This window comes from Mauremys reevesii, linkage group 1 (genome assembly GCF_016161935.1).
Source record: "Mauremys reevesii isolate NIE-2019 linkage group 1, ASM1616193v1, whole genome shotgun sequence".
Taxonomy (NCBI): Eukaryota; Metazoa; Chordata; order Testudines; family Geoemydidae; genus Mauremys; species Mauremys reevesii.
In genome coordinates this window covers 72,967,215-72,992,759 of record NC_052623.1, presented here as the reverse complement: position 1 = coordinate 72,992,759, position 25,545 = coordinate 72,967,215, and the positions used below count along the sequence as shown (strand labels likewise).

Genomic DNA, 25,545 nt, shown 5'->3' with positions numbered 1-25,545 from the left:
GGAGAGAATCCCAAGCAGCAAGTATTGTTGAATCACAACAACCAGGCTTACTTATAAAATATGCCATTTTTACATGATCTCATGTGCTTTTGCAGTGTTTGAGTAATTTATGGTATATCCCACAGAAGTAATAAATACTAAAAAGACTGAAGAGGTTGTCAGATCTGCTGCATATCAGGTGATTTTAATTACTCAAATATTGTTCAGTTTAGAAAATAAACTTATTGATAATGGTACCTGTTGATCTGGGCCTGTGACTCAGAAACAAAGCAATATCCAGACAAAAAGTTCTCCTCGGTATTCATTATCTCATTACCTCAGAAAATCACTTACCTCTCTTTGGAACAGACTATAGGGAACTACCAGGAAAATAAATCCCAGCCCTAACATTATTTAAATAAATAAAGTTTGCTACAAAAATTGAAAGGAGTTGATCATAATCAAAACTGCACAAAAAAACTCCACAGATTTCAGACTCCCTAGTCTCACCTAAGGAAGTCCAAATCTCTAAACCTAAAGAAATTGTAATGGTCACATCTTTAAAAATGTGTGCCCATTTTTCAGACCTTTCTCCTCCTATCCAACATATCAGAGTTTGAGTCCCACGTGTTAGCGATGTTCAGTTTGTGTAAGAAACACCTCCCTCCCTCTCTCTGAAATCTTCCGTCTTCTTTATCTCTCATACCCTTGAGCAGGAAGACCAATCAGCAGGAGTGGTTTTGGTCCCAGCCAACTAAGAACTAATCTGGAAAAGGAGTCCTCTGGATCAAAGCTTCTTACCATAAAGGCTGCGCAGGCAGAGTACTGTTTCAGGGGAAATCTTTTTTCCTAGGAATTATATGCAAGTATGCTAGGTTGTACGTATTACCACATGAAATGCAGCAGTTACCACCTGATTACTTCTCTTCATTTGCCATGAATCCAGCTACTTTAAAACCTTACATAAAACAGCCTTTCTACTTTTAATAACTATATTAAACACTAAAGCTAAATATTTAAAACTACCAAAACAAAGAAGATGGCTCAAATACCACTTACACTCATGAAAGAGACGAACTGATGTTAGGTGGATGGGACCTTTAATAAACGTAGTTTGGAACATTTGGTTCTACAGTCAATGTGCATGAGTTCCCCAACCGTTAAACTGTTTTGAATGATTAAGAACAGAAGAACAGCCATACTGGGTCGGACCAGAGGTCCATCTAGCCCAGTATCCTGTCTTCAGACAGTGGCCAATGCCAGGTGCCCCAGAGGGAATGAACAGAACAGGTAATCATCAAGCGATCCATCCCATGTTGCCCATTCCAGGATTGCAAAGCACAGCATGCAACTCCTACACTGCACATCTGCAGAAGCAATTTCACAAGGGAGAGTAATACTTTTTTGGTCTTCCTTAGTGGTCATATAATTGAGCCACAATGTTCTTTCCACAGAAACATATGGATTTGCTTTTAACAACTGATTCTGCTGATGAGGAAGTCAAAATTCTAGGAATAAGGTTTGTTCAAGATCATATAGTTTATCTATAACCTTCTGTGTACTTTGACTTTGTCTTTTTAGGAGAGAAGTTATGGAATGGTTATAGAGTTCTTAATTAATAGCTCGTCTTAATTAGCCTCTTAGAGTTGGCATGGCAACTTCCACCTTTTCATGTGCTCTGTATGTATATATATCTTATCACTATATGTTCCATTCTATGCATCTGATGAAGTGGGCTGTTGCCCACAAAAGCTTATGCTCTAATAAATTTATTAGTCTATAAGGTGCCACAAGTACTCCTCCACTGTTATCAGACAGGATCAGGGTGTGTTGTAGGGGGAGCTTAATAATGAGAGGACCTTCCCTAGTTACTGCTTAGGCCAGGGCATGGCTCTTTTGGTTTATGCCAACAATCCTATATTTTAGGGGACGTTCCTTATTTAAATAAAAAGTGGCCTCTCTCTTACTTACTCAGTATAGGACACCTTTTATTCTGTATTTCAACTAGGGTGTAGTGCTGCCAGAGTGGTATAGAGCATTGCTCCTGAACCTGGATTCCAAGACAGAACAGCACTCCACTTTGCCAATTGCTGCTGGTTGGCAACTTGCCAGATGCACATTTTTGCAATGTCACTCAAATTTGGCCCTTCCGCCCTGCTGAAAGTTGCCCCTCCCACTGAAATTTGGAATGGTGTCCCCGGCTAGTTACAGCCGAGCCTCCCAGAGATGCACTGCACTGCAGCAGGCAAACACTACCAACTCCAGGCACCTGTGCAGAACCTGAACAGAAGCCACAGCGGCTGCCCAGTGCCTGAGGCCCTGGATTCTGTGCAGCACCCAGAGCTGAAGACAGAGAACTCCTAAAAAGAGCAAGGGAGAAGGTACTCAACCTCAGAGGCTCAAGTCTAGACTGGGAACATCTGAGGTCGGTCCCGTATTTCTGAAATACAGTGTTGGCAACTGTAGCTCACAGTGAGATAATTCTCAGAACCCAATTATGTTGAAGTGTCTTCCACTTTCTGGAAGGTCGGGGTTCTCAAACTTCATTGCACCGCGCCCCCGTTCTGAAAAAAATTACTAAATGACCCCAGGAGGGGGGACCAAAGCCTGAGCCTGTCCAAGCCCTGTCATCCTGGGGGGAGGAGACCAAAGCCCGAGCCCTGCCGCCCAGGGCGGGGGAGGGGGGCAAAGCCTGAGCCCACTGCCTCAGATGTAGGGGCCAAAGCTGAACCCCAAGAGCTTCAGCCCCAGGTTGGGGGCCTATAACCCGGAGCTCGGGCTTCAGCCCCAGGCCCCAGCAAGTTTAACACCAGTTTTGGTGACCCCATTAAAACTGGGTCACGATCCACTTTGGGGGTCACGACACACAGTTTAAGAACCAGTAGGTTAGTTGATTTGTGCTCCCTCTACTGGGGGCTCTGTCTTCAGCAACAGAACAAAAACACAGTACATTTCCAGGCATGGTTATTTTTTTCCTTTTAATTCTTACAACAGAGGTAGGTAAGAAAAATCTAAAATAGTCAAGCTGATATTTAGAATCTAAAAGATAATTCTCACCAGATAATTTTAATATCCAATTTAAGACTCAACTAACAAAGATATACCTATAGAAATTGACATTCCTGAGTCTCCTGATGCTCAGGCTATGTCTACCCGAGAGAGCTTACAGCGGCACAGTTGTACCAATGCAACTGCACCACTTTAAGATCTCTTGTGTAGCTGTTATATGCTGACAGGAGAGAGTTCTCCCGTCGACATAATTAAGCCACCTCCAACAAGCAGCAGTAGCTATGTCGGCGGGAGAAACTCTCCCAACAACATAGCACTGCACACACTACCACTTATGCCACTAAACTTATGTGGGTCGGGGGGCTGTTTTTTTCACACCCCTGAGCGACATATGTTTTGCTGACATAAGTGTTAGTGTACATATGGCCTCAGTGACAACTCAGAATACGTCAGTTCTGGGCTCAAAAGGTCACACATTACCCCAACATGATCTGATTTTTAGATTAGCCTCTTATATTGCCCCCAGATTTCTATGCTCAGTTTGCAAGCAGTGAAGTGAGATTTACTACACTCTTCCTCTTATGTGCTCCTCTCCAAGCAGATCAACTCAGCATAGCGTGACAGAGGAACATATTAACAGGAAAAGATGAATAAACAAACCAAAAAAGGCAAAAAAACCAGGAGAGAGAAAATGAAAGCCAAACAATAGGTTGATAAAAATAATTAAAAGAGTTCATTAATCTCTTAAATGCTCTGTGAATGTTCAACGTACATTAGACAAATTATCTGCCATACAAACCCTATTGGATAGATATCAATATCATTATGTACTAAGTTTTGCACACAGGGCAATAAATGCCTCAAAGTGTGAATCACATCCCTCAAGTGCACATAATGTAGCAATATAAATTAGATTATGACTGAGGGATAACAACAGATTTATAAGAGAGCTTTGGAATTTAAACTAAGGGTGCTGAACTCTTTTTTCACCTCCCCAGGCAGAAGCTTTAAAGCACAGTTCACTGTTTTTCTCCATGCAATCTTACAAAGTATAGTTGTATTTCTTGGCAATTTCTTCCTGTAACAGCTGGTCATTACTATCTCTGTTACTCCTAACGCACCTATCACCATGGCATCCAAAGGCAGAGCCCTTTGTGAAATACAGTCTTGGGAAAACACATGACAGAGCTGCATTCTCTAATCTGTTCTGAGATGGCAGTAAAAATAGAATTGAGTGGTGACCAGGACAACTAGATTAATAACTAAGTTTTCAGTATGCAAATATATTTCTTAGAGAGAATGGCCTTCACATTTTGAACTAATGAGGTCATGGTAACAAATATTTCAGCAAGCATTTTCTTTGAGGGTAAAGCCCTGAAGCAGATGACAAGTACGATTACCTGGTCTACTCTCAGCGATCAGTGAAAACTAAAACACCTACTCTTCAAGTAATCCATAAGAATGTAATAAGAGGTTAGAAAATTATAACACTTAAATCATTTTAGAAATTAAATCAGTTCTCAAAGCTGTGCGTTTGCCAGGGTCTGGTGGATATCACATGAGAAAAAAACCAAAAACCCAGTGATACTTCAACACTGATCTGGGGTGCATCGATCTTTGAGTAGAGGAAGCCTAAAGTATTTTATTCCTTTTCACGCTAATTTCTCAGTATGACAAAAGCCCAGGACGGAGGACAGCCCTGCCGAACCCAGCATCCTCCTTGGTCTGGGAGACGATAGCATAATGCGAGGTGAATGTGTGAACCAAAGACCACATGGCGGCCCTACAAATGTCCTCGATGGGGATGTGGGCCACGAAGACAGCCGACAAGGCCTGCACCCAAGTCAAGTGTGCCCTCACAATGGGGGGGGGAGGACACCCATCAGCTCATAAGAAGAACGGATGCAGAAAGTGATCCAATTGGAAAGTCGCTGGGTGGAAATCAGCTGGCCCCCGCGCACTCAGCCGAGGCGACGAACAGTTGCAAGGACTTCCTGAATGCCTTAGTCCACTCAAGGTAGAAAGCCAGAGCCCACCACACATCAAGCCCACCACACGTGGAGACAGCGCTCCTCACTAGACGCATGGGGCTTGTGGCATAGGACCGGTAGAAAAATGTCCTGACCCATGTGGTAGGCAGAGACCACCTTCAGGAAGAAGGGGGGGTGCGGGTGGAGCTGGACCTTGTCCTTATGAAAGACCGTGTATGGCAGATTGGAGGTCAGGGCCCTGAGCTCTGAGACTCACCTGGCCGACGTGAATGCAACCAGAAAGGCCACCTTCCACAAGAGGTGAGAGCAGGAGCACGTCACCAGCAGTTCAAATGGGGGCCCCGTGAGACAAGCCAACACCAGGTTTAGGTCCCACTGTGGGACTGGGGGATCTAGAATACGGAAAAAGACTGTCCAAACCCTTAAGGAACCGGCCAGTCATAGCATGGGAAAAGACCGTGTGCCCTTGCACCAGCAGATGGAAGGCCGATATGGCTGCCAGGTGCACCCTGACCGACAAGGGCGCCAGGCCTGGGTCCTCAGGTGGAAGAGTTAATCAAGGATAAGCTGGATCAGGGCCGTCACTGGGGAGACACCCTGGTCCGCCACCCACCTACAAAACCAAGACCACTTCGCCAAACAAGCGCGGCGAGTGGAAGGCCATCTACTTTTGAGGAGGACGCGCTGAACCTGGTCCGAGCACGTCCTTTCCTCTCCACCTAACCATTGAGCAGCCACGTCATAAGTTGAAGAGCCGCTAGGTTGGGATGGAGGAGGCGGCCCTGGTCCTGTGAAAGCAGGTCCGGGCAGAGTGGCAACGGCCATGGCAGAGCTACTGCTAGTCCCGTGAGGGTCCTGTACCAGTGCTGCCTGGGACATGCCAGGGCAAGCAGGAGGACCTGTGCCTTGTCCAACTTTATCTTCTCCAGGACTCTGCTGATTGGGGGAACAGGGGAAAGGTGTAGAGAAGCCAGACTGACCAGGACAGGAGAAAGGCATCAGAGATAGCACCCCTCCCCAGGCGCCCCCTGGAGCAGAACCAGGAGCATTGTCGGTTCTGCTGAGTTGCAAATAGGTCGACCTGAGGAGTTCTCCACCTTCGGAAAAGCCGGTGGGCCACTTCCGGGTGGAGGGACCACTCGTGTTGCGAGGAAAAGTCTCTACTCAAGCGATCCACCCTCTCATTCCGGGCGCCCAGTAGGTGGAAAGCCTTCAGGTGGATGTCGTGGGCTATACAGAAGTCCCACAACCTGAGGGCTTCATGGCAGAGGATCGATCCTCGCCTTGCTGTTGATATAGGACATCGAGGCCATGTTGTCCTCACTACCTTGCCCTCCAGGTGCGAGCAGAAAGCCATGCACGCCAGCCGCATCACCCTGAGCTCCTTGACACTTATATTTAGGATCAGGTCTGGAGCCAACCACAGGCCTTGGGTCTGACGATTCCCCACATGGGCCCCCCACCCCAGCTCCGAAGCATCAGACACCAGCTCCAACGACAGGACCCTGTCCCTGAACAGGATACTGTGGAGCACATTGTTTGGGGCAGACCACCACCATAGGGAGGCAATCACAGCGTCTGGCACAGTGAGGACCTTGTCCATCCTGTCCATAGCCTGGGAGAACTTCGAGGCCAACCAGAGCTGGAGGGGCCTCATCCTGAGTCTGGTGTGATGGACCATGTACGTGCATTCCGACATGTGACCCAAGAGTTGCAAGCAAACCCTGTCTGTTGTCACTGGGAACCATGTGATCGAATCAATGAGACCTTTCAGGGTCTCGAACCTGTCTGGCGGGAGAGAGGCCCTGGCCAACACTGGATCCAGGAGCGCCCCGATAAATGCTGGACCGGGACTAACGTAGACTTGGTGGTGTTTACCAACAGGCCCAAGGCGGTGCACGTGGACAGGAGGAGCACCATGTGATCCTTCACCTGCGACCTGGAGGGATTCAGGTGTGGAAGGCATCCAGACATCCGGAAAGGCCTGTTCCAAAGGGGCTGGGCTACTCCTCTCAGCTTGAGTCGGAGGCCTGGGGCCCGGTGGGGACTGAGGACTGCCCAACATGGACCTAGCCTCTGTCCCAGATTTCCCTCGGTGCCGCTGCGAAGAGAGAGTCTCCTGGCCCCCTTGGCATGCCCTGTGGACGGGGAGTCGTGCCATCTGGTGGTACCGGAGGATTGCCGCGTACCGATGCCCCTGTCCCAGGTACTGGTATGGAGCGGCGTGCCAGGGTTGGGATCAGTGCCGACTCCATTAGGATGGCCCAGAGCCTAATGTCCCTTTCTCTTTTGGTCCGAGGCTTAAACGACTAGCAAATCTTGCACCTTTCGCTGACATGGGTTTCTCCGAAGCAGCGCAAACAGTCTGCGTGCAGGTCACTTCTTGGCATAGAATGCCTGCACGAGTTAAACCCCATGATGCCCCAGCCCGGGCTCACCAACTAACTAAACTAAACAGCTAACTAATTACAGGTACTAACACTTCACAAATGAACAGTTCTAGGGCCAAGCCAAGCTACAGCAAAGCTGGAGCAGAGCAGTTCCAACGCACCTTCACTGGCTGCAAGAAGGAACTGAGGGTGGGGGGATCACGGAGCTCCCCTTATACTGCGCCAGGCAGGCGCCACTCCAGAGGGCACTGGGAGCATTCCCCCCTACAGGTACTGCTAGGGGAAAAACTTCCAGCACCAGTGCACATGGCGAGCACGCACACCTACTGTGGAATACACATGAGCAATCACTGAAAGAACCCTTTTACAGAGAAAGCTTGTTTATTTAAATAATTAAGAGCTACATGCACAAAAAGCACAGTTTGGTTCAAAACTCAAATCTACTCTGCAATACAAAACGTCTCAAATCACCTTTTTACTGTTTATTATCAGAGTTTCTTCTGTTACGGTTTCCCTTCACTAATGTTAGCACTACATTTGTCATGGTATCAGACAGATAGCAGAGCACCAATCGATGATCAAATCCACACAACGGATGGCCATCTCATCACTCTGCAACCTTACTGAAAACAAACCTGTTTTTACTTGGTTCAGCAACTAAGTGCTAATGAAAAATGTTTCCACAAACCTTCCCCATTAGCAACAGTCAGTCAAAACGTAGAAGTCAAAAGTAACTATTTGCATTGAAAACTACTACCAATTATAAACAAAAACAGGAGTAAAATTAAGTATGAGGACTAAGCACACAGAAACCCAAGTTGTATAAATTAATCAGATTTCCATTTATTTAACTGACTGAAGAGCCTGTGCTCAAAACACAGACAGAGTGGCTTACACTTTTCAAAATTTCCAAAACTTGTGAATGAAATATACGTATGCACTAAAAAAAAACAAAAAACCATACTTACTATCCAGATACAGTATTTAGATATTTATGAAGTAATGTGAGCCAGAATATGCAAATAGGATGAAACATATTGCTATTATCAAGAAGTCAAAATGGATGGAGGAAGATAAATTAGTAACTCATATTCTTGGGTACCTTTTCCACCTTTCCACCATTGATGTCACTGGGGAGGAATTTCTTGCCAATAGTTCTTAAATCTGTCTGAAATCAAAATAGAGGATAACAAAATTTCAATTTAAATATATTATCCCAAATATGCTTTGTTAAATACAGTAGCAGAAACAGGCTACATTTTCCAATATTACACACAATACTTTTAGCTTGCACATTATGTGTTACATTTACCAGTAAGTACACATCTGATAAGAAAAGAAGTTCTAGAATTTAATTAGTACAGAGTTATGAAGATAGTTATTTTAAATGCATATTCTTTTTATGAACTCATTATTCTAGACTGCTTTTCAAAAATTGTTAAAATGTTTAAGTTGCATATTTTTTCTCATGTATTAAGTAATACTAATCATTAAACACATTAATAGAAGTCATTTAGACATTTAACATACGTTTCTTCCTTCCTCTCTTCACACTTTTTAAAAGACCAATTTCCAGTTGTATGTCTTTCAAATCACTCAAAATTTGTGGATGATTTTCACAATTATATCTAGACAGAGTTTACGTCATATCTACATTAAGGAATTAAATACTGTTGAGTTTAAATGACTGCTTATTTTGTGATTGAGCCAAGTAGCTAATCAGTATTATCCCATTCAAGAGACATGTGACAGAGACATCAAAAATTAGAGGAAAAGCATTCATATGATCAAGGAAGCAACTGGACCACAAGCACTCGCAACAGGCAATATAAACACAATTTAAATAAGCATTTCAGTTACTCTGAGTTTGGATAACAGGATGGTACTCCATGTCTAAAATCTGTACCACACAAAATTAGTGGAAATTAAACCAAATCTTACCAAGCTTCTTGTATGACTTGTTACTGCAGCTACATGTTACAAGGAAAAACAAGAGTGCAGCCTAGACTAAGGGCATCTAAGGGTTTATCTCCACAAGGACTTAGTGTGCAGAATGCCAGGGTGAATGCATGGCATACTAGCCTGCCAAGTCATGGGACTCTGCTACAGTGCACTAAAAATTCTGTCATGCACTTTGACATACTCTTTTTGACACTTTTTGCATGTGGTAGCAAAGTCCACAGACGACTTAGTATGCAGCAAGCTAGTGAGCTGTACATTCACACCCTAGCTTGCCATGTACTAAGTCCCAGTGTAGACAAGCTCTATATTTTTTCTATATTTCAATGCTTGAAATAAGTCTGTTGCCTTTAAAAGAAAAAGTTATGGATAATGTAAATTTCTCTGTTGAAGACAAAGCACTTCCTTATTTTATTAATGCTTCTTACAAATTCTGAAAACGGCCTGTCATCTATTCATATAAACCTTATTCATCCAGAAATGTAGAATAGAATTGCTACTATTACTTGGATATTTATTTGCCCTGGTATCAGTGGGCTATTATATTATATGGGCTATTATCCCAATTCAGAACCGACAATTATTGGTTTTTAGCAGCTAAAAGAAAATAATCCAATGTTTTATACTTTTACACGTATGTAATACTGAAACTATTCACACTTTATAGAATGGAAGCTGCTCACTGGTTTTACTCTAAATATCTATTAAAAAAAGTTCAACCCACTTTCTGCAGTGTAAAAATAGTCATATACAATGTACATGAGAAAAATATATTTGCTTTTGAACTTCTATACATTTTGTTGTACATGAGCCTTTCCTAATTTTAATTTTAATACACATAAAGCAGATAAGTTTTAAAGTTGAACTTGTACTAAAATTCTTAAAATTGAGTTTAAAAATATTTTATAGATATTTAAGTCAAAATTCGTTATGTTAGGGTTTTTACTGTATTCATTTCCCCAAGCTCCTTAATTGTAATAATATAATTAGGAATAACAGCCATAAAATATTGACATTAAAAATAAATTCATGCTCAATGTACTTGAAACAATATTTTGTTTTGGGTTGGGGGAATATTGGGGTGGGTTATTTGTTTTTTTTGTTTTTTTAGGGTTTTTTGGGGGAAGGGGAGTTCTCCCATTTTACCAGATGGCAAAAACTAATCCAACTTATTTTACAAGAATGCTCTGTGATCTACTGTACTTCTGACACTGGCTAAACTGTATTTTATAAATCATATAAATGTGTTTTGCTGCCAATGTCATGGAGGGGAAGGGGATATACCAGTTTCCTAAAGCAGACTGAAACCACGAGCTGTAACAACCATCTTCTATAAGTATCAACCTTTTGATTCTTCAATTTTTATTAGTAGGAGGGATTCCTCTACCTGAACATTCTTGCATTTTGTTTTATGATTTTTTTTAGTTTAGCAAGTGACTGACAGTGACCTTGCGCATGCGTGGTTTTGAAAACGGAAACTATAGGTGGTTTCTCAAAAATCTAAAACAGCATACGATTAAACCACCTCATTTGTCTGAAATATCTCACACATTTATATTTTATAGTTTGGGAGATGTGTGTTTAAATCTTGAAAAAATGTTATTTTCAACTAAATTTGTGTTTGCCAGTAACAAGCTATGTCATCCTGGATTGTTCTGGAAAAACTTATATAATATGGGTCCTCTGGAGATAAGAAGGCTAGTGCGCGGCGGACATTGCAAAAGCAAAGGGTCCTGTCCACATTGGAGGCATGTGCTTTGGGATAGAAAACAGAGAGATGAATGGACTGATTGAGATGGAACTCTGACTCCACCTTTGGGAGGAACTTAGGGTGCAGCCTTAGTGAACATTTGTCTTTGGAAAACATGGTAGGGGGGACCAGCCATCATGGCCACCAGCTCACTGACCCGTCTACCAGAGGTAATGGCTATCAAGAACAGTACCTTCATAGGAGAGATGAGACAGGGAGTACCATTGCCATTGGTTTGAAGGGCAGCTTCGTGAAAGCAGATAAGGACAAGATTAAGGTCCCACTGTGGGCTTGAATAACGGGGAAAAGGTTTTGGGAAGACTTCTCATGAAATGGTGGTAGGGTGAGTAAACACTGGAACCATCCATCGCATGGAAGAAGGCACTAAGCGCTGCCAAGTGGACCTGGATAGAGCTGAAGGTGAAGCCTGCCGTTTTGAACTTGAGGAGGTAATCAAGGATGATGCGTATAGAAAGCTCACTCAAATTTGGTGATGGCAGCGAGCCCAAGCAGTGAAATGTTTCCATTTAACTTGGTAGCAGGCCCTCCTGCTTTGAGTAAGGATGTGGTACTATGGGGGTAGAGCGTTCTTTGTCTATCCTCGAGCTCCATCCAAAAATCAGGCCGTGCGGTGAAATAGGTGTAGATTGGGATGCCAGACTCATCCCCGATGTTGCTTGAGAAGGTCTGGGAGTGTTTTAAGGCAGAAAGATGCCTGGGTGGAGAGTCTGAGGTGGTACAGGAACAAAAACTGATGTGGCCAATACAGGGCGATGAGTATTATGGCAACCTGGTCTTGTCAAATCTTGCGGAGGACTTGTGGTAGGAGGGGAATGGCAGGAAAGGCATAGTGGAGGTCTCCCATTCAGGACAGCAGAAGTGCATCACCTTGGGAGTCCTGCGCCAGGGCTCCCCTGGGAAATAAAGAGGCAACTTGCAGTTCTCATGAGTGGCGGAGAGTTGCGTCGTGCTGTTCCCACTCATGGTTGAGGTGGAGAGCACTGCTGAGCGGCATCAGCTATGGAATTTTGGGTACCCAGGAGGTATGTGGCCAGGAGCATGATGTGATGGCAGAGGCACCAGCTCCACAAGTGTATGGACTCTGAGCAGAGCGATGAAGACATGGCGCCCCACTGTTTGCTGATATAGGTGACTACTGCAGTATTGTCCAAGAGGAGCTGCAGGTGCTGTGATTGGATCATAGGAAGAAAGGCCTGGCAAGTTAGGCGAGATGCTCAGAGCTCCATAATGTTGATGTGGAGTCTGGCCTCTTGTGGTATGCAAACACTCTGGGTTGCGTGATGATGTAGGTGAACTCCCAGCCCACAAGGGAGGCATCCGTTGTGATGGTGGTCTGCGGGGTGAGAGAAGTGAAGGGGGTACCAACCGTGACATTGGAAGGGTCAGCCCATGAGATGAGGCAAGCCAGAACCATTTGAGGAACCATTACCTTGGCCACCAGGTGATCTCTGAGGGTCTGTACAGGGAGAGGAGCCACTGTTGTAGACAACACATACATAGACACACACATGTGGTGTCACGTACGTGCAGACCACAATATGGGCAAACGGGGAGAGGCAATGACATACCATGATGTGAGGGGTGCGGCAGAGTTTCGTCACTAAGGTAGTCAGCGTTGTGAAGTGGTCTGGTGAAAAGAAGGCCTGAGCTGCAACTGAGTCGAACTGTGCTCCAATTAAGTTGATCATCTGCGTAGGTACGAGCACTGACTTCCACTCATTGATGCAGATGCTCAGAGAGGCTAGAGAGGACAAAGAGTGGACATGGCAGAGGTAAGCTCCTGTCGAGAGAGCACTATGAGGAGCCATTCATTGAGGTAAGGGTAACACCAAGTAGCCGAGGCAGTACATGTGAGCCACCATGATCACAAAGGCCTTCATGACAACTCACGGAGCCATCAAAATGCTGAAAGGGAGGACTCAGAATTGGCAGTAGTGTTGCCCTATATGGAAGTAGAGAAATCTTCGATGGGCCAGGTAGATGTCAAGAGTTGCAAACCAGGCCCCGGGTGGGAGGAAAAGGATAATAGAAGCCAGCATCACCACATGGAACTTGGATTTTCAGATAAAGGCAATGACATACCATGATGTGAGGGGTGCGGCAGAATTTCATCACTAGGGCATTCAGCGTTGCGAAGTGGTCTGGTGGAAGGAAGGCCTGAGCTGCAACTGAGTCAAGCCGTGTTCCAATTAAGTTGATCACCTGCGTAGGTACGAGCACTGACTTCCACTCATTGATGCAGATGCGCAGAGAGGCTAGAGAGTACGAAGAGTGGAGATGGCAGAAGTAAGCTCCTGTCAAGAGAGCACTATGAGCCACCATTCATTAAGGTAAGGGTAACACTAAGTAAAGATCGAGAATGGGGCGGCGCCCTTCTTGGGGATGGGGAAGTATGGGGAGTAGAAGCCTCTGCCTACATAGGAAGGTGCCATGGTCTCTATGGGCACCTTTGCAAGAAGAGCTTCAGCCTCTTGTTGGAGTAGACATTGAGAGTAGGGTCCCCTGGGGGTATATGGGTTGGGAGGAGTTGCAGGGGAAATGAAAGAAATTCTATAGCGTATCCGTGGTGGCTAATCTCCAGTTACCAATGGTCTGTGGTAATCTTGCTCCCAATTGTGGGTGAATAAGGCAAGATGGCCTCCAAAGATGATATCTGGGTCCATGGGTGGCAACGGGGATGGTTCACATCTCCCAACCAATGCATCAAAACTGTGCCTTGGGTTGTTGGTGGGTGAGGGTCGAGGAAGTAGCCACAGCAGAGATTGCATGTCACTGACGCTGGGACCGGTGGTACTTGTGTGGGGGTTCCTGGTGCCACTGGTAGTACAGCAGGTAGGGTGCATATGACCGGGGGAGGAATTTTTGGCAATGTTGTTTGCATCGTGGGGCTGGAGCATAGATCCACAGGGAGTGTAGTGTGGCCCTTGAGTCCTTTAATAAGTGAAGGGATTCGTCAGTCTTAGACTAAAATAACCTGTCCATATCAAAGGGGAGGTCCTCAATGGTCATTTGGACCTCTCAAAGGAAGCCAGAAGACTGCAGCCAGGAGTTGCAGGACATAATGCCCATCGTGAGTGAGTATGAGGCTACATCAGCTGTGTTGACAGCCTCTTGGAGGCGACCTTGGCTATGAGGCACCCTTCGCCCACTAGCGCCTGATATTGCTGCTGTTCATCTGCAGATAGCTTGTCCTTGAACTATGCTAGTCTGGCACAGGTTTTAAAGTTGTATTTGGCAAGCAGAGCCTGGTAGTTGGCGATGCAAAATTTCAACGCCGCCAAGGAGAAGACCTTCCCTACCAAAAAAGTCTACCATTTCACTGCCCAGTCTGGAGAAGTGGACTTCTGGGGGCATTGGCTGCCCTCTCTGTGGCCACGTGCACCACCACAGAGCTGGGGGGATGGGGAGGAGAAACAAAAAGTCTGCCTCCCTAGCTGGGATGAAAGAGCGCTGTTCTGCTCATTTCAGTGTGGGAGTAAAGGCAGCCAGGGAGAGCCACACCGCTGTACAGACTGGAGTATGGCATCATTAATGGGAGTGCCACCCTTGTGGGTCCCTGAGACTGGAGGGTGTCAAGGAACTGGTGCTGCTGGTACTGAACCTCCTCCAGTGGGATGCTCAGATCCACTGCCACCCTTTGTAACAGGACCTGTTACAGCCTATGATCACTAGGGACAGACATGGAGACAGGAATGAGAGCTGTGTCCAAAGAGGAGGAAGTGGCTGTAGGGACCACGGAACCGGCAGTATGGGCTCGACCTCCACCTTCTCCTCAGAGCCCGATGGTGCTAGTTGAGGAGCCAGGGCAGACTGGTACGAGACCTGGGTAGGCAGGTATCATGGGTCGAATGGGTCCCAGGGTGGCCAGTGTAGCCAAGGAGTATGGGCCTGGGGGTTCATTGAGCCCTAGGAGTATTGGTACCACATTGCCAAGGCCAGGTCCTAAGCAGGAAGATAAGGCGGGTGGAAGGAAGAGTCAGTACTGCACTGGATACAGGAGAGAAGATTGGTTCTTGTTCCAAAAATCCCTCAGAGTCCGAAGATGCCTCCAGTAGCAGGGGTGCCAGTGGTGCGGGGAAACCACAGTGTTGGCATGGCCCTCTCTGGCAGGAGCAGGACTGGCTCGCTTGCTGAAGTAGGGACTGCATGGGCGAATGACAGGCCAGAGAGCAGCAGCAAAGACGCGTAGGGCAACTCCAGTTCTTCCATGGATAGAAGGGGCTCCAGATCACCCAGGGACATGGGAAGTGTCCTTGGAGGCAGCTGAAGATGAAGACACTCTGTGGAGCCAGCTGCAGCGAAGGTTGTGGAAGCAGCAGCAGAACAGGCGATGAGTGTGCAGGAAACGGCACAGATTGGGCAGGTACAGGGGCCACCAATCAATGCCACCACATCCCTTTTCTTCTTCGACTTACCCTACAGGCAGGGAAGCTTGGGCACCAGTGCAACAGTGCCAGCACACGACATTGCACCTGACCTGGCACGGCTCTAGGAGGAAACACTGCGCTTAGAAGCAGCCCTCACTGGGACTTGCTTCTAGGCCCATGAGAGTGCTTCCTACTCTCATGTCTGGGCTTCTCCAGGACCGCTGGTGCCGCCGGATCTGAGGAATAAGTAGTGCTGGGAGACATGCTCACTGCGGGTGACGGACACTGCACCATCAGTTTCAATGAGCCCAGATGCAAGTGTGCACACGACTTCGTGGCCTCCTCTCTAAGGTGCTCAGGTGCTTCCTGAGGCGAAGTTGTTGCACTTCCCAGGTCCACAGCAGCAAAGCCTTACAGATGGCACATCGAGCAGCAATATGAGCTTCCCCAAGGCAGTAGAGATAGCGTTGATGCTCATTGTTCATGGAGAACGAGTGAGGGCACAAAACACAGTTCTTGAACCCTGGATTGCAGGACGTAGTTCCCAGGAAGGGGAGGGGTCAGACCCTGACCAAGGAAAACTATAAGTAACTAATTATCATAACTACGTAAACTATCTATACTAAAAAAATAATAAAGAACTACATACAACTACAGGAAAGGCTCTCTTAGCATAATCACTAAGATCGCAGAGGAACAGGAGTTCCGACTCCAGCCATGCAGTGGTAAGAGGGAACTAATCATGCTGCAGGCAGAAATCATGTGTGCTCAGCCCCCCTTGCAGCTGATAGAGAACTGCTTTCCATGCCCTTCCCAAACTCCTCCGACACATTCCTTGCAACTTCCCAGCCAATCTCAGTACCCTGTTCATTCCACCCAAAATGATAGCTAGAGTTACACAGAGCTATTAAGAACCTACACTGCCCTTCACTGTTAATTATCTTCCCACCTTGCCTTTTGTGTGTTGTTAATTGGTATTTAATAAAAACATACTCTTTGAAAGATAACCAATCTTTATGTGTCTCCTACACATGGTGGATGCTGATGGAATTAATATACCGTAGCAATCTGATCATTTGCTGAGTACAAATCATGGTCAGCAATCATCAAAATTTTCATGCAAGATGGCAACTGAACAAAGCATGGTATAGTGCTGTATAAAATGACACATTACTAGATCTCATTGTCAAAATGGTGCCTCAAAGCCTCCTTGATTCAAATAAACTCCCCATTGCGCGCCCCTCTAACAGCCCTGGTATCTAACTGCTCAAAATCAGCCACCAAGGCAATCTGCCTCCAACTCCACTCCAGGGTAAACTTCTCACCCTTAACCTCACAAATATTATGGAGAGCACAAACAGGCTGCTATGACCATGGGACTATATTCTTCATTTAGATCTAACATGCTATAAAGGCAGCACCAGCATGCTTTTAATCTGCCAAAGGCATATTCAACGGTCATTCTATACCTGCACAGCCTATTGCTGAAGTGCTCCTTGCTGCTTTCAAGGTTTCCCATGTAAGGCTTCATGGGCCATGGAAGTAAGGGGTATGCTATGTCTCCCAGGATCACTATGGGCATTTCAACATCCTCCACTGGAATCTTCTAGTCTAGAAAGAATGTCCATGCTTGCAGTTTTCTCTACAGGCCAGTATTCCTGAAGATGTGTGTGTCGTGCACTTTCCAGGACCATCCCGCATTGATATCAGTGAAACAGCCATGACAATCCACAAGCTCCTGCAATACCATAGAGAAGTACAACTTTCTACTGATGATTCCCATTGCAAGATGGTCCGGGGCCAAAACTGGGATGTGTGCACCATCTAGCACACCGCTGCAGTTAGGGAATCCCATTGCTGCAAAGCCATCTGCTATTTCACACATGTTGCCAAGACTCATAATTTTTTGTAGCAGGATGCAATTAATGGCCCTGCACATTTGCATTAACTTAGCCCCAATGGTGGACTTTCCAATCCAAACTGATTCGTGACCGACTGGTAGTAGTCTGGAGTTGTCAGTTTCCACATGGCAATTACCATGCTCTTCTCCACCGAGAGGGTAGGTCTCATTTTTGTGTCCTTCCGGCGCAGGGCTGGGGCGAGCTCTGCACACAGTTCCAGGGAGGTGGCATTCCACATCTGAAAATTCTGCAGTAACAGTTCGTCATTCCAGGACTGCATAAGAATGTGATCCCACCACTCAGTGCTTGTTTCCCAAGCTCAAAAGCGACAGTCCACTATGTGCAGCTGCTCCATGAATGCCAAAAAGTAATCTGGTATTGTATCTTTCCATGGCACACAGCAGGTGAACTATCTCTGATTCCTGTTCAGACTGGGTGTTCATGATATACTGTATGACCAGCCGCAATGTGTTCATAACCATAACAGCAGAAAACAGTGCAGGATCCGTCCTTTCAGACAGAGATGGTGGGTGTACAGTAAACAGGAACCATTGAAAAATGCCGCAAAACACAGTCAGAAGCCCATGGAATGATGGGATAGAAAAAAATGTACCAAGAGACGCTGAGCCTGCACCAATGATGCACTGTGATCCATTCCACCTTCCCACAACTCCTATTTGCAGAAGATGGCGAGTAGCACAATGGGATAGCTACCCAGAAAGCACTGGTCTCTCTGTCAAAGCTAGAGCACCAACTGTGGACACACTCTGCTGACAGAATGAGCATCGTATGAACATGCACAAGCAATGTAATTATACCTTTTTTTGATCACTGCCGTGACTTACATTGACAAAAACTCTGTAGTGTAGAAAAGGCCTCAGCCTCTGCCTCATTCAACGAATATTTAATTATTTATACAAAGTGTAACAACTCCAACAGCAAAGACTGAGAGACCATCTGCAGCTGGGTAGTTAGGGCCCTCATCTGTGATATAGGAAAGCTAAATTAAAGTCCCTGCTCAGCCTGGGGACAGAGTCTCCCACATTCCAAGTAAGGCCCTAAGTTTCTTGACCAGTGCTAACTTAGACACATTGCCAGGCCTCATTCCCTAGTCAGAAGATTTCTATTCTTTGAAGAGTCATTTATAACCTGTCGGGGGGGGACCAGATGATCATGTTTATTGAGGAGGCAATTACTTGAATTCTGAACAACTTTTCTAAACGTTTCATAGGTATTTTTCTCATCTTCTAAAAAGAAAAGAGAGCAATATGAGGCTGAGGTATTTATATAGCATTTATATTTCTTTATCCACATGTTGACAGGAATGGGTAGAATACTGATCCAGATTAGTTCAGTAAATGCACATTTATTTAGTGCCACAATTCTGTTGTATTTATACTGTTTTTTATAAAGCATCTTCAGGTATGCCTTTCTTTGTTTATACAGTAATACAAGAACATTTTGCATAAAACAGTTACAAGCATCGCAATGTTTTTTGAATATATTTATATCATAAAGCAGTATCCTTAACAAAGGATGCTATTAACTATTCCCCCAAAACTTGAAGCATTCAATTCAATTTTGGCCTTTTTCATTTAACTAACTTTCTGGTCCATCTTCTCCCTTGTATCATTAGGGCTGTCAAAACAGATATGGGCATAATATTTGCTAACTAATTTTTATTGCAGGGCCAACACACAAAACACCTGCAACAGTAAACTTTTTACTTCCAAGCTGTATCTTTGTAAATACATAAATAGAGTCTAATTTCTACATCATATCACTTTTAAGACATATTGGATCTCAAGCCTGAACTACCATAAGTGCCCAATGAAATACTTTAATTACCACAACAGTTAACATTTGAATTTATATTTAAATGACAGTATGCATTCACAAAATGTAATGTATTTTTGGTCTTGGCGTTGGTTTTTTAATAAATGAAAATTTTGTTTTAAAAAAAAGAAATACTACATATTTTTCCATGGCAAAATATGCTTTTAAAAATTTCCTTGAGCTTTAATTTTTAAAGAGAAAATCACTGCCTGCCAAAGATGGCATTTTTAAGCTCTAATTCAGACATACCAGATTAAACAACACATTGAAATAAAAACATTGTGTATTATGTACAACATGTAAAGACTGAACAATCTGATATAAGATTTTTCATAAAATTTCATAACCATAACCTACATTAAGGGCAATCAGGATAACGTCACTTATATTGACTTTGTCAGAAGAATTTGTGCAAGCTTCAATTCCTTCATCTGAAAGATACCTGTTAAAACAAAATGAAGAAGTTATTTTAGGAAGGTATTTGAAACACATTTTAGACTAAGCTATTAGTTAATCCTTCTTTTAGATTCCCTAAGTATCCACAATGGCAGGACTTTAGGTTTATTCAGTAGGAATATATGTAATACTCTGTATTTTCTGTATTCTTACAAATGCAGTTTATAAAACAACTGACAGAGATGAAAGGATTCCTTCAGTTGAGGAGTCCTTCACACTGCCCCTATGTTGGCGGTTCCCTTACAGATCATTTCTGCCATTCCGACTCCCTTTTTCTCTCTCTCTCCTCAATATTTATATATAAAACTACGAATTATTTTTTATGTAAACTCCTAGATGTATACACTGATTTCACAATTTATCGTATAATTAGTGCACCATGGCCCTCATCTACCCATCCCGTTTTATCTCTTCCCCTCATCATAACTTAGGCATTCAGATCCATGCAGACAAATAGGCAGTTCCTTGTACCTGTGGAGTCCCACTGAAATCTACAGCAACACTACCTCTACAGATCCAATTGAATGATCGAGGCACTAGTTAATAAGCTCTTACAGGCATGCAAATATATATTTATGAAATATTGTGATTTGGAGACGCTCCCTCATAAGGGACAGTGTTGGATGTCAGTGCGGACGTGTGCTCTGGAGGCTGTGGTTGGGAACATCACATGGCTGTGTGTGGAGCAGCTCACTACAGAAACTCTCCAGGTTGTTTTATTAAAGTTTTATTTCTTTTTCATTCACTGGTTTGTTATTTAATGAACCCCAAGATTGTTACAAGGCAGAGACTATATTTTCTGTAAATGCTAAACAAAGATGACACAATCCACACAAACAAGCAACAGCCTACACCTAGGTTTAGCAAAACACAGTGGTCATCTAGGTTCAGTTACTGGAGAAGATAATGTGCTTTTCCCACAGATGTTAATTAACAAATATTCAAGATGGCGAAAAATTTTCAAATGAAAAATATGATAACTTTTTAGCTTCCCTAAAAAAGATTTTATGAAAAAAAGTTTCAAATTAACAGAAATTTTAAATTAAAAATGGCAGCTGTTCTGAAATATTGCTATCTTTGTGCTTCACACACAATTTTGTATTGCCAATTTTGATTGATCAGTTTCATCACAATTCAGCTTTGAAATTTTCAATTTCAACAAAAAAATTGTTAAAAAAAAACTCCTTAGAAAGTTACACCCAAAAATATTTTCATATTTGCAAAAACTTCTACAAAGTCCACCCCCTGGCTGTTTTTTGATCAGCTCTCATTACTAAAAGAAGAATTAGAACTCAAGATTTGTGAAAACTATCTTTTTAATGAGGCAAAATGAAAGAAAATAGGAGAGGGACACTAATAGAAACATACAGCAGTCAACAGGGTAAAAATATTCTGTGTCTAGAGCAGGGGTCGGCAACCTCTGGCACGCAGCTCACCAGGGTAAGCACCCTGGCGGGCCGGGCCAGTTTGTTTACCTGCCGCGTTGGCAGGTTCGGCCAATCGTGGCTCCCACTGGCCGCGGTTCACCATCCCAGGCCAATGAAGGCGGCGGGAAGCCGCGGCCAGCACATCCCTTGCCCACGCTGCTTCCCACAGCCCCCATTGGCCTGGGACAGCAAACCATGGCCAGTGGGAACCGCAATCGGCCGAATCTGCCAATGCAGCAGGTAAACAAACTGGCCCAGCCAGCCAGGGTGCTTACCCTGGCAAGCCGCGTGCCAGAGGTTGCTGACCCCCGGTCTGGAGCCTAAAAGTAAGTATTGTAATTATATTTCCAATTTTCTCCATTATCTCAGATTTAAAAATAAATATATTTACACACACACACACACACACACACACACACCCCCCTCAGAACAAATTTTTGGCTGATCTTCTTAGACTACGAAGATTGTATGTATCCTCAAAAATCAGGACACTAAATTCAGTTAACTCTACTAGTTGGAATTATGTCAGTCGTTTTATACCTTATAATTTACACTCTCTCACACACAGAAATTCTGGGAACCAATGCAAAACTATATAGTCTACTAGTTGCTACCAGATGAAAACAGAAAAAGTTGCTTGCTTAGAAGCCATGCTTTCTAGATAGTGGCTCAACTGTTTCCCAGTAAGAGAAACACTCTCTATATTGAATGACTAAAAAAATTATGCACTAGAACCTGAAATTTTCCTAAGCAGTCTACATTATTCCTCTGCATCAAGAAATACATTGTTAATAACGGTTATTGAAAGGGGATTCTTTGCCCTACCACTGAATGTCTCACCCTAAAAATGAGAATTACAAAGTGGGTCATAAGGCTTGAAGTACTGATCACTTAACCAAGATGTCAACTGAAGTAACTCTCTAAATCAGAGTATTTCCCCTCCCCTCCCCCAAAAAGACACTGAGAGAACAAACTTCAGTCACTTTTGGCTTTTAAGAGACTCAGGGCTGGTCCACACTAAGAAGCGGGGTCGAACTAGGGTACGCAAATTCAGCTACGTGAATAGCATAGCTGAATTCGAAGTACCCTAGTTCGAACTACTCACCCGTCCAGACGCCGCAGAATCGAAGTCCGCGGCTCCAAGGTCGACTCCGCCACCGCCGTTTGCAGTGGTGGAGTACCGGAGTCGACCGCGGCGCTTCCGGAGTTCGAACTATCGCGTCCAGATTAGACGCGATAGTTCAAACTCCGAGAAGTCGAACTCACCGCGTCGACCCGGCTGGTAAGTGTAGACTAGCCCCTAAATAACATCTCTTTAGCCAGCACTATTACAGTCTTTGCCAACACAACAGTCTCACCAACAACAAATGTCCAATTAGGGACATCAGCTAAGAAGTTTTTGGCAGCTACTATATCATTTCAACATAATTAACAGCTAACAAAAAAACCTAAAATAAACTTCATCCAATATTTTAAAATATTTTCTAAAACACAATATATGTACCATTAAAAAACACTGTTGTGAGTAAATTAAAGAGAAAATGCAAGAACCCAGTTACATTTTAAGGAAAAGTTTGAAGGTGTGTAGTAGAAAACTGTTCATATTTTTAAGTAACAGAACTTTTAACAGCAACACTACTTCCATCACAAGGGAAAAAAAAAGACAAGTATAAAATGAGTCTCAAAAGATCCCTCAGCACACCTGCATTGACAGACCTCAGGAGAAGGATCAAAATGCCTAGAGCTTTCTAATCAGTTCCCAGGTGTTGCCTGTAAGCAAACAGGACTCAAGAGTGCAGATACTACTGTAAGTACCAAAAAAACCTCTTACTCTAGAGAACTCCTGTTTACTAAAACAACCGGCAAGAGCACTTTTTTTCCCTCCCCAATGGGAGCTCTGGATGTGCTGTATTCCAAACCCAATCATTTCTATTCTGACTAAACATATATATGTACACATTCAGCTTTATTAAGCACAACCTGAGCTTTAACTATGCCAGATAGGTTTCCTGTATGAGTGGCTAAAAGGAGAAAAATCTTTCAGCTAGTTTCTACTTCAGCTGTGGTTTTCTTCATAATCTCATTGTCCATACAATGTTCCATCACAGCTAATGAAAAATCTCAATCTCTTAATTATTTGGTTGATATATTTAAAGGCAGCCCACAAATTATTATTCACAAGACATCAAAATTTTGTCAGTTGAAGCATTACAAATAAAATGTGCTTTACATTAAAAAAAATCGATTACAGAGACTCAGTACACTTAACATGAAAAACACACACACACCCCTCAGAAATTTGAAGCTATGCCCAAGCGGAGATAGAGCTTGCAAAAGTTAACTCTTGAGATGGGACCTGGGGGAATCCATTCTCTTCAATGTGAGGGACTACTTGGTCCCTTCCAGGCACAAGAGAATAAAGTACCGAGTGCCCACCATGCCCAAAGGCACAGAACTTGTGTGTATGCAATCCCCGCTCTCATACTGGAAGTTCACACTCCCAAATATAGCTGTCTGCCCTTCAGTCCCTCATGGCCAGCTCTTTCAGCACCTACAGACTTTCTCCCACTTCCTTCCAACTGTACCAGAAGTGTTTTCTCTTTGGAGGGCTCTCTTCCAAGTACTGACCAGATTTAAATCGGTTTAATGAGTGAAATTATGTACCTTGGACGAAGAGCTACAATTAAAATCATGTAATACGGTGGTGTGTATGTACATGGGGACAACAGAGAGCGGAAAGATTAAAGTACCTACTTTCATCTTTGTCTTTTAAGTCAAATTTAATGATAAAAGGACAGACTGCTTTCCCCAAAACACAACACTCCATAAGTTTGTAAGGGAACAAAAAGTCTCCCTTTACATCTGCTTTCCACTAGAGGTTGCAGCGCTATTGCTGCAGTAGACAAACAGGAAGAGTGCTCTTCTCAGTAGGCACCTGAGAGGACAGTACTCTGTGCCTTGGCTAGTTCTTGATCCCCATCCCCGATCACTATCCACTCCTTCCTTCTCAACAAGGAAGGGAAAGGAGTGATTAGCTGGGATAGCAACAGAAACATTCCCTTAAACAGCCTCCCACACACATATACACTCTTAAAAAGCATACACTTGCTGAACAAATAAAAAAGAGTGGAAGAGTGATGGAAGAGGAAGAACAAAAGAGAAGAGAGGAGAAAGAAGAGAAACAGAAGAGATTGCCCCACAAAAACACCTACAGAGAAGCAAGCCTGCTGTCCAATCCACTACATACATGCCAAGGAGGGTAGGAAGGCATGAATTATTTCCATACTGTAAACAGATGAAGTTTCAAGGCCTGGTGGGAGAAAACTGAAGTTCATGCGAACATCTGAATTTTTGGATATTCCTCAAAAATGTTCCTGAACTCTGAACATCCCATAATTATTCCTTTGTTTACCCATATTATACATACCTTGCAACACTGGTGCTAAATTTTGTAGATCGGAGTCAGCAACCTCTGGCACACGGCTCGCCAGGGTAAGCACCCTGGCAGGCCGGGCCAGCACCCTGGCAGGCCGGGCCAGTTTGTTTACCTGCGTGTCGGCAGGTTCGGCCGACCACGGTTCCCACTCGCCGTGGTTCGCCGTCCCAGGCCAATGGGGGTGGTGGGAAGTCACGGCCATCACATCCCTCGCCCGCGCTGCTTCCCACCAACCCCATTGGCCTGAGATGGCGAATCGCAGCCAGTGGGGGCTGCGGTCAGCCGAATCTGCCAATGTGGCAGGTAAACAAACTGGCCCAGCCCACCAGGGTGCTTACCCTGGTGAGCCAAGTGCCAGAGGTTGCCAACCCCTGTTGCTGATAATTACAATGTTGCATTATGGTGATGAACTCTGATGAAGCTTCTCAACACAATATGAAATGGAGAATGTAGGATTTTTGGCAGTGTTTTTCAAACCGTGGGTCACTACCCAGTACTGGGTCACGGCATGTAAAGTACTGGGTCGCCTTGCTCTGGTCAACACTACCGACCAGGACATTAAAAGTCCATTGGCGGTGCTGTCCATCTAAGACAGGCTACTGCCTACCTTTTCCGACACCATGCTGCACCCCGGAAGCGGACAGCAGCGGGTCTGACTTCTAGTCGGGGGGGCCCACAGGGTTCCGCGTGATGCCCCAGCCCATAGCCCTGACCCCCCCACACACCCCAACACCCTGCCCCAGCCCAGAGCCCCTCATTTTTTCTTTTTTTAAGAATGTTGTTTCAGAACAGCCTGAAAGGTTATAGATCTGATTCACTGCTGCATTACTTCAGTTTTACACTAGTACAGGGGTAGGCAACCTGCGGCACGCGAGCTGATTTTCAGTGGCACTCACACTGCCCGGGTCCTGGCCACCAGTCCGGGGGCTCTGCATTTTAATTTAATTTTAAATGAAGCTTCTTAAACATTTTAAAAACCTTATTTACTTTACAACAATAGTTTAGTTATATATTATAGACTTA

General features: G+C 44.4%; 1 protein-coding gene across 3 annotated transcripts in view; it reads right to left on the bottom strand.

The window, feature by feature from the left end:
• Positions 1-25,545, bottom strand: part of TDRD3 (tudor domain containing 3) — a 264,997-nt gene that overhangs the window by 159,973 nt on the left and 79,479 nt on the right. For 2 of the 3 annotated variants that reach the window (XM_039481181.1, XM_039481191.1), the window contains exons 2-3: positions 19,561-19,645; positions 8,472-8,537 (exon numbers count right to left, since the gene is read on the bottom strand). In XM_039481181.1, coding sequence (XP_039337115.1) covers positions 8,472-8,537; positions 19,561-19,645 — 151 coding nt within the window. Of the gene's footprint in view, positions 1-8,471; positions 8,538-19,560; positions 19,646-25,545 lie in introns of those variants that run through there. The other variant, XM_039481200.1, reaches the window with a different exon arrangement.